This window comes from Cephus cinctus, unplaced genomic scaffold, assembly GCF_000341935.2.
Source record: "Cephus cinctus unplaced genomic scaffold, Ccin1 Ccin1_scaffold0599, whole genome shotgun sequence".
Taxonomy (NCBI): domain Eukaryota; kingdom Metazoa; phylum Arthropoda; class Insecta; order Hymenoptera; family Cephidae; genus Cephus; species Cephus cinctus.
In genome coordinates, this window is record NW_014333245.1 from 76,303 (window position 1) to 85,971 (window position 9,669).

Consider the following 9,669-nt stretch of genomic DNA (forward strand, 5'->3'; position numbering starts at 1 on the left):
TTGAATCTTGTCCTTTAACACGTTCGTCGCCGCGTCACCCAGATCTGGGTGACGGGTATGCTTCCGTGGGAGCCCTGTCACCCAAGTATGGGTGACGCTCTTCTTATTCAAGTTAATACGACTTTCAGGTGGCTTTTTAAAACGAATTTAATGGAATCAGTACTGAAATATAAGATATACAACATAAAAAATACTAAAAATATACATATTATACTATACTTTTTACTAATTTATATTTAAGATAACATATTGCATTATACATACTATGTCGTATGGTGTGTGTTGAAACATTGTAAACACATTTGTGGTGAATTCGGACAATTGGAACAATAGGTCGTAGTTTTTTTTACATTTTTTTTTTACTTCTTGTCGTTCAGCAGTTTGCCTCCTTTCCCGGTAACATAGGGCGCACGTCCTTCTTATAGGCTTGCCCTGCTGATTCGTACGAATCTCCAGCTTATGGGTCACGTTTCTTGTTTTAGTCCTATTTTCATCGAGCGTAGAATTTTCCGGGGACAACCATTCGGCAACAAGCAGCTCTCGAAATTTTCTTATTTCAATTTTTTTATTTTTTATTCTCTGGTATACGATGTGAGCATTTACTACACTGGTACCCAAAAACAAATGCAATGCTAATTTGCGATACCACTTGATACTTTTCCGTATCGTTGTGGCATATGACACCATCTGGTCGCTCCTGTCGATGCCAGTTTTTCCATTGTTATAAGCAAGTACCGCCAAAGGTTTCTGTTTAGAAGGACGTCCGCGATGAGTAGAATCCGTGGTTGATGTCATGATAGGTGGATGTTTTGTTGATAACATCCTAACATCGCGAACGTCCCTCCACTTTAGCACCAAAATACCGTTGTCGTCTTCTCTTGATACCATATCACCTCTCTTCAGTGGGTACGACATTACAAAATGTGGCATAAATTTTTTGTTATACCGCACAGTCCCAACGACATGCGTCTTGAATTGTAAAAATTTTAGTGCTAATTCATAACTGGTATAAAAGTTGTCGACAAACAAAGTTCGTCCCTCATTTATCAATTTATCTGCTAGTTCAATGCAGACTTTTTCCGCTAGGCCAACTTGCCTTCTTCTGCTGATATCTCGTCCAGAATATGCTTTCGTCGACCATGTATATCCTTCGGTGGAGCACAATTTGAACAGTTTTATACCATATTTATGGGATTTCGTTGTGATATACTGCCTGAATATAAGTCGTCCCCTCCAAGGAACCATTGATTCGTCTATTACAATATCTTCACCTGGTGAAAAGACTTTCTGGTAATTATCTACCAATAAGTTGAGGAGTGGCAAAACTTTTCCGAGTCTGCTACCCTCTTCTATCGTTTCGTTATTTGCAAAATGCAAGTTTGCTAACAGTAACTCAAAACGATTACGGGACATCTTGCTGCGCGGAAATGGGAAGTTGTAGATCGGGTCCGTTGATCAACATCTAACGAGCGGTGTCTGTACCAGACCCATCCAAATCATCAGTTCTATAAATTTATTTATTTCTGCAGAATTGGTGGGTTTCCACCTGTTCAATCGAGCATGTTCAGTCATTTCTTGTTGCAATTTTTGCTCTGCATATCTGTTGGTCTCCGTGACTAAAAGGCTTATCAGCTTTTCATTCAAGAAAAGCGTAAATACTTCACTTGCCCGAATGTCAGACGGCAAATCCATGAGAAGGCCACTTTTTCCGGTGAACGTAAATGATTGTTGCCTGTTAGAAAATTCGTTCCACTGGATATGGTCCAATGAATCAGCAACAGAGTTCAGCTCCTCTTCTTCGTCCACAGCAAGTGCTTCTAACATGTCATCAAGGTCTTCACTTGCATATGATTACTCAGTATTAGAGCTTGAACTCGATGAAATTCTATTTAGCACTTTTTTTTCTAAAACTCACTACTTCGTCACCACTACTCTCCTCACTTTCAATTATATTTTTACGCCGTCCAATGAACATTTTGTGAGATCCCAGACAGTCCTCTAGCTGAAAACCTTATCGTTCTCCCCATTTTAGAACTAAATAGTTTGTTATGAATCGAAGATTCGAAAACGTTACTCGAGTGTTTATGTTACGTTTATGTATCGCTCTGTTTATGTTTCGGCGCTCCGACAGTCGGATTTGGGCCCCGGTTGAAACTCAGCCGAATCGCGCTGAGCGACGAACGTGTTAAAGGTGTGTAGTCGGTGAACAACAGTCTGCTTCCACACATATGAGACGTTGCTCCAGAGTAGAGTAGCCAGGTCGACGTATTTACGTTTGGATTCACGGTTAGCAGAATTTCGCCGACGAGAGCGTGGTCTTCGTCATTGCTGCTTGATCTGCCGCTTTTCGGGAAAGTCGAAGATGGTCGTTTATGCTCGTTCCATTTCATTAACCAAAAATCTTTTTTAAACTGTCCTCTCTTTTTACAGTTAAAACATTCAACGTTTTTGGTATTAGGGTTAGATACACGGTCACCTTTTGAATTTTCACTTTTATTTGTCTGGTTATTGGTGGGATAAAACTTTATAACCTTTTTTGTCAATAGAGCAACATCTTGGTTCTTTTCTTGAACTTTTCTGCGTGATTCTTCTATCGCTAACCGAGCCGTTAAATTGTCAATGATTTTTTTGTTCATTTCCAGTTGACTCCCAAGCTGAGACGAAATAGTTGCATTGCTCTGGAAGAGTCATTATGATTTTTGTTATTAGCATACTGTCTTCGCAATGTACTTTTGAGCGATGCCGTCATTTTTTATCCACTCACTAAGTTCCTTCAGGTACGTGGATTTCTTTTGAGCATCCGCTGCTTTTTCTTCTGCAGTCGGTGCCACTGGCTTTTCGGTTTTTCCTGTGATGATTACGTAAATTCCTTTTGTCACAAAATTTATTTGAAGTTGGAATTTCCACACACTCTAGTTTTCACTACCTTTAAACTGTTTATTTTGATTGTTTCACTTTCCATTCTGTCCTTTTATTTTTTAAGTCACTTTTCAATTTTTTCACTGCGAACCTGGGCCCATAACTTGTTATTTTATTTGTGGATGAAAAGAACAAAATACGATATTCAATGAAAAAAGTATTTATTCATTGGTGTAGGAAAAAAAAAACTAGATCTTGTACATCTCGTCGAGGCGGGCCTTAAAAGAGATAGAGAGCGTACATTACAAAATTAAAGAAATACTCTTGTGTATTTTCTATTACACTCAGAAATCACAGTCAGAAAAAATATAAAATAGTATAACGAGTATTTAATTATCGTTGCAGCGGTAAGACGTTCTCGGAACGGGTAGTACAATTCCGAAATCGGCCGAAGGCGCGAAGTCGAGGAACGTCAACAAGGAAGGTCACCTCGGAGAGCGGCTAGCGCGCGACTTCAGAAGGACGTTCGCAATACGCAATATTCACAGAGATTTCACAGGGAATATAAAGGCGAAATTACAATAATGTTCGGCAACGATAATCAGATACGGTATACTAGCAATAAATCACAGAAATAAGAACGGAAGATATTGTATACAAAAGTACGAATATTAAATTCGGATTCACACTTCAACAAAATCAAAGAAAGTTTAGCCAAAAAGAAAAGAATTCAATTTAACTTATCCCAGTTCGAAAGAGGAAAATAGGAGAAACAATACGATTCCACTTATTCAGAATAAAGACGGTGTGGGCTCGCCACTAAATTTTACAGAACTTAGGGTTCGGAAATCTCACAGTACTTTTGCAGAGTCAAAAGAATAATAAATTGACGGTAAACGATATCTTATAATAATCGGCAAGAGAATATAACTAGGCAGCGGGAGAATCTGGCTGTCGAACGACCAAGTCGGTCAACTCAGGGTCGAACACTCTGGCAGGCAGATTCCCACGTGTACACTAGGCGAAGATTCCAGAAAATTCGTTAATCACAGAAAAAATAGAAATCACAAATCATATAAGAAAAGCTCAAAATCGGAAACTCAAGAATATAAATTATAACGGCACTATCGTCCTTTATACTATAATCGGCGGAAAGACATTCGCCCGAAAACGACAAGGAAAAATTCGTCACCGGTGAAACGAACGGTTTAGCCGTGTACGTGTCTATAATCTTCAATAAACAAAAATCAGAAAATATTAAGAAAAGCGATTGATCTCACCACAAAATAGAAAAGTAAAGCGTAAAGCTCAATATAATCAGTCCTCAAGGCAATATTCGCTCTCTATATATATATATATCTCTCTCACTCTTTATCTCTCTTTCTTTCGTCTCGGTTCGCAATATTTCCAACGTGAGCTTTCTTCCGCACTTCGCACGACAGTGAATTATCGATTGATGATCTTCGGCAACATCTTCGGGCACAGGTGAGGCGGGACGGCACCGGAACGAGACGAACGTTGACCAGGGTAGCCGAGCTTTCCCGAGCGTCGATGCGCAACGGCGGAATCGGCCGAGTGAAAACGAGCGTCGATCCTGTGGACACGGCCCTCTAAACTCGCTGGGCCTGGCGGGTCGAGGATACTTAGACGGCTTCTCAGCCGGACGGAGGCACTATCGTAGGCAATCGGCAAGCTTTAGGCGGGCCAGGGAGGAAAACCTCATCATCTCCCTGTCGGCCATATCGGCGGCGGATAGGCCCAGAGGGCAGTCCTTCCCGGCCGACGGAAACGGCGGAATCCCCTCCCGGGTGCTCCATGGCTTCTTCGGCGTAACGGCAGCAGCAGGATTCCGGCGACATCGAGGTCGGCGGAACCGGCGGGCACATCTTGGTTGGTGGGAGCGGCGTGCTGATCCCTCCAACTTGTCCTTCACTCAAAATTCTCAAAATCAGCATCGACAGTCAAACGTAATCGCTACAAAACCCTCAAACTCCACAATGATGATGTCCGGTCCTTGCCCTTATGCCGTTGTAGAGAGACTCGAGAGTTGAGATTGATTAAAGCTTAAAAAAAGCAAAAACTCAATCAGTAATATGAAACGAGACCTGAAATGACAAAAAGGACGATAATAGACGTTCACAAACGGAAACCTTAAGAATAATGGTTTATACGGAATTTCGCTAATGGGTTGTCGTGCGGAGCCTAGGTTGAGCGAGAAAATGAAATTTATTAAATTTTGTGGCGCGATTCTGAAGAATCACGTTACAACGTATAAAGAGCAAGTTACGTCACGCGATGGAAATTGGTGCCAAGTTCTTGTGTTGCGATTGAAAAGCGCGAGTGCCACTGTCACCTGCTCATCCCTAGCCTCGCGAGTGCAACATGTCATGTGACCATTTCAGTTGGATAACCCGAGCGAATGTAAGTACCGAGCTGTCATTGTCTCCATTGTAACTAAACTTGTTCCTCAATTTACGCTTATATCCGTTCCACGTGGACTTGATTTGTGTGAATAAAAATCGTGTAAATTGAATATGTAAGTATAAAAGGAAAAATATTGAAGATAAAAGCTCGTAAATCTAAACAATGTAGTAACAATGTCGTCCTCTCAACTTCCAAACTCACACTGTTCGCTTTCGCATTACGGCCCAGCGGCCAAAGACAACGCCTGTGCGACCCTAACGCAACAAAGTTCCTTTCTGCGTCACGCGTTCCAACAACCGATCTCACAATACTGATTCTATAAAACTGTCAATTTTAAAACTTATAGGAAAATATGTATGTATATACATATCTGACTGCGTAAAATAAGATCGCGTAAATCAATTTCGCGTATGAAAAGGTTCGCGTAAATTGAGGTAAATTTGCCGCGTAAAACAAATACTCGCGTAAAAAAAGTGCCGCGTAAATTGAGGAACGGGTGTATTACTATGTTCATAGATGTCTCCATTTTCACGATTAAAACGTTCCTTTGTATCTCTTCTTATCATTGATAATCAAATTGTTATCCTATAGGATCTATCAATGTAATTTTTACGCCACATAAAGACTTTTGTTCTGAAGTGACATGTGCAACAGTGTCTCGTTATGCTGAATCCACATGCACTGTAAATGCTTTATATGACATAAAATGTAAGGCGTATTACTAAAATCTTGTACACATGAATAAGATTTTTCTGTCGTATAACCTCCTTTAGATATTTAGTGTGCCCGAGGAACATTATGTGTCAAGTTATCTAGTACGGTATGACATGAAGGCTTTGGCATCACACGTCACCAATTAATCAAAATATGCTTTTTTTTTCGACAATTTAATATAATATAATTGCAATTGAACCTGGTGGAAATTACATTGCATATACGAGATAACATTGTATGTATGTCGTACGATAGATACACGGTATGTGTAGGATCGCTTTTTCATATGACATGGAAACCGTCGCACGACAAAGTAGTGTGTGTAGGAGAGAAATTTCTTCATATCACGGATTTCATGCGGGATGAATGAAATAGCACTCCACGAGTATAATGTGTTCTTCGGGAAAATCATATGACATTCGGGTCTTGAAGACCTCGTATTATACTCCCAGCTATCCTATTTCGCTATTTAACTACAGCAAATTCCTCTTGTAAATTACAATTCTATCAGTGACAGTAAATGCTATTCTTTGTTTCAGATTCAATAATAAGTTCTCACGAGAAGGTTACGTAAGTCAATGTTACTGGTAGCAATTATTAATTATTGTATTTTCCTTTATCAAGTCCATTCCGTAATATCGTATTTATTGCTTTACAGGTGAATGATAATGCTGGATGGCATAGTTGCGCTGCAAGGGCTGCCCGCTACTTACCATTTCGGCGACTCCCACGCAGAGACCTCGACAAGCGCCAAGCCTAGTCCAAGGACCTGTAGAGGTCCTACTCCCGGTTTTTAACAAAAAATTCAATTAGGGCTAGTCGATTAATCGATCGATCAGCGAATCGGGTTATTAGTTTTTCTGTTTAAGGTACTTCTATCGTTTTTCACATTATTTACAAATCTTCTGAAATTATAGTATTTTGTAGACGCAATTACTATGAATCGATTCCCAAATTGTAAATTTGATCCACCATTTAGTTAAGTAGATAGTTGCCTTTAAAAATTGCACTAACACGCGAAAGGATACAACTTCTAACACGTTTTGTATTATAACAGCTAAACGACTCTTACCATTTCCAAATAAAAACAGTGGGGTGTAAAATAGTATTATGGGATTATTCTGAAAAAATGACGATGTTTGACTACTTAGTTTCGGAGATATCATCGCACAAAAAATATAAATTACATTCGAACCAGAATACGGCGATGATCAGCTATGACGAAGCGGTAACAGTGTACGAAACAGCTAACTGGTAACTGCGTGCCAAAACTAATACGTTTAAATCTTACTATTTCCTGAATTCTAGTATTCTGGGAATGAGTTGAAATGATTATTTTGAATGAAACTTATTTAACTAATAAAATATATTAAACAGGTCAACAGGTTATAAAACTACAATAGATTTAAAACTGGTGAAACAACAATCGCGAATAGCTAATCTTAAAATTAATGCTTGCTTTTCAAATATGTAATTATGTCATCAATGACTTTTTTCGCTTTGCTAACACGTGGTTTATTTGAGACACTTCAGCTGCTTCTCGCTGGTTTTTTTTTCCTGTATAAATCGACCTTTATACCGTATTCGATCTGACATTTTATTTTGATTCGAATACAAAATCAATATCAAACACTACGTATCTACACTAGCTATCAGAAGGGAATTGCGCTGTTACCACGATTATAGCGACGCACTCTATACGCGTGGAAGACTTGTTCATGCATGAGGTGTTTCTGTGTGAGGAGATGCGGACTGTACAAGATTTATCAAAAGTTTTCATACGATAACATTATATGAGGGTGGGGTTTGATCACAATTTTACTATACGATGCAGTCGATACTTTTGGTTCGTACGTGTACCGATGGAACTATCTTAATCGAATAATTACCAGCCCTAATTTATATCATATTGGGTAGTTCTTTTTTATTATTCTTTTATTATGTGGCCTTACTTTATGGTTAGTATATTGTATTTCTTTTTTATCTAACATGACAGTGATAATAATTATTTACCTTTTTATTGTATCTTTTGCAGCAACCATCCTGGGGCCATCCGCCATCGTTCATGATAAGTATCGCAAATTTTACGAGCGATCTCTTACATATTATCACTTCTGTTAACCTCATCATAACAATGGTGATTTTTTTGATTGCAGCAAATGTAGAAGAGCCCCCCCTGCGGCGTCCTTCTTAATCAGCCTCTTTGCCTTATATGGTTGTTTCCTAATATTTTCATTCAGGGTGACTCTATGGAAAAGGGTGTCATAAAATTTATAGTCCTATCCGATCACAAAAAAATCGGCAACCTATTACTTTTTAAAATATTACTGATAACATATATTTTACCGCAGATATCTATTACAAATAATATAGGTATAACGATGAAATAATTTAACTAGATGTTGGATCTGAAGAAGGAAGAGTTGTGGATCCATATTCATTAGGACTCTTATTTGCCTAGTTTGAAAGTACAGGATTAGCTTTCGATATTTATGGCAGCTTTTTTAGACTCATTCGGTATTTACACTCAGTTTATTTACTGAACCTTATAGTAAATATTTCCATTTATAATGCTGTTGACATATCATTCCATACCATTGTTATTATGCTAATAAATTATAATTACTACTGCTTACAGCAACAGCGTGAAGCGTATTTTACTGCCTGCCCATTGCTCCCCTATTGAGGCAGTAGGTCTGGGTCGAGGAAGCGAACAGAGCCACATCTTCATGGCCATGGGAGCCATCGCTCTATGCGTAACGAGGCCGCCCCTCCTCGTTAACCAAGGCAGAGGCAGAGGAGGAGGAGAAAATGGCGTGGCAATAATCATTAGAATATACAGGGCAGGGTTATTCATGGCAAATGCGTCAGTTGAAGTTGGCCGCGATTGAACAATTCTGATAATGGCGGCACTGTGGTCTTATTAAACAAATGAAAGAATGTAAAGTTCATGATAAAAGCAATATTACGACGTTATTTTCATTTATTTAATGATGCCACCCTGCGCTAATTCATGAAATCACCCATTCACGGTCAATTTCAGCAAGTGCGTTTGCGATGAATAACCCTATATTAGTTTTAAAAATATTATAAATAATAAATATACATACATTTTATCAAAACGTTGATCATTTACCACTATGGAAGTATACCTTTGTCATTTCTATCAGTAATAATTTGATACATCCCCATTTTCCTCTAACATATTCCTCACCTCGCTTTTCCGCTATCGCACTGTTCAATGCTCCATATACTTTATTCGTTCAATTTCATAGCTTTTCACAGCTCATTTGTGGTTTGTACTTTTGTCCCACACGCATCTTACTGTTGTCTCTCGTTCAGCTTTTTCAGTTATACTAACAGATTTGCATGGCTTCTATTAGCTCATCTTTCATTCTATTATATTATATATTCGTTCCCCCCCCCCCTTTTTCTCTATTTTTCTCTCTTCGGATCTGATATAATAAAAGATGCTACTCTTCTTTATTTCAGTGTCATCATTAAATTTTCTATTTAGTGCATGCAGACGCGGGGGTTAAGACCATAATCAAGAGACTTGGTCGAGTCTCGTGCCAAGTACAGGCAACCCGCCGTACAGGGCACGAACCGCCGAGACTCTTTACTCGAAGCATCTCTTGTACCTGTGTTTCGACTCAAATATCTTATGAACGG

At 39.0% G+C, this 9,669-nt stretch overlaps 1 protein-coding gene and 1 long non-coding RNA gene across 2 annotated transcripts; one reads left to right on the top strand and one right to left on the bottom strand.

Annotated features, from left to right (window-relative positions):
• Positions 1 to 1,455: 1,455 nt before the first annotated feature.
• LOC107269096 (piggyBac transposable element-derived protein 4) lies at positions 1,456 to 1,824 on the bottom strand. Its single transcript, XM_015742567.1, has one exon. It carries the CDS (start codon positions 1,822 to 1,824, stop codon positions 1,456 to 1,458), a length of 369 nt encoding a protein of 122 aa, XP_015598053.1.
• A 1,355-nt stretch (positions 1,825 to 3,179) lies between these two features.
• On the top strand, positions 3,180 to 9,119 carry LOC107269100. Its single transcript, XR_003060076.1, has 5 exons — positions 3,180 to 5,280; positions 6,537 to 6,567; positions 6,656 to 6,866; positions 8,033 to 8,514; positions 8,636 to 9,119. It is a non-coding gene; the product is annotated as an uncharacterized LOC107269100 (long non-coding RNA).
• Positions 9,120 to 9,669: the final 550 nt, after the last annotated feature.

Coding starts and splice junctions, on each gene's coding strand:
- LOC107269096 (XM_015742567.1), bottom strand. CDS start 1,824: ATGTTAGAAGCACTTGCTGTGGACGAAGAAGAGGAGCTGAACTCTGTT.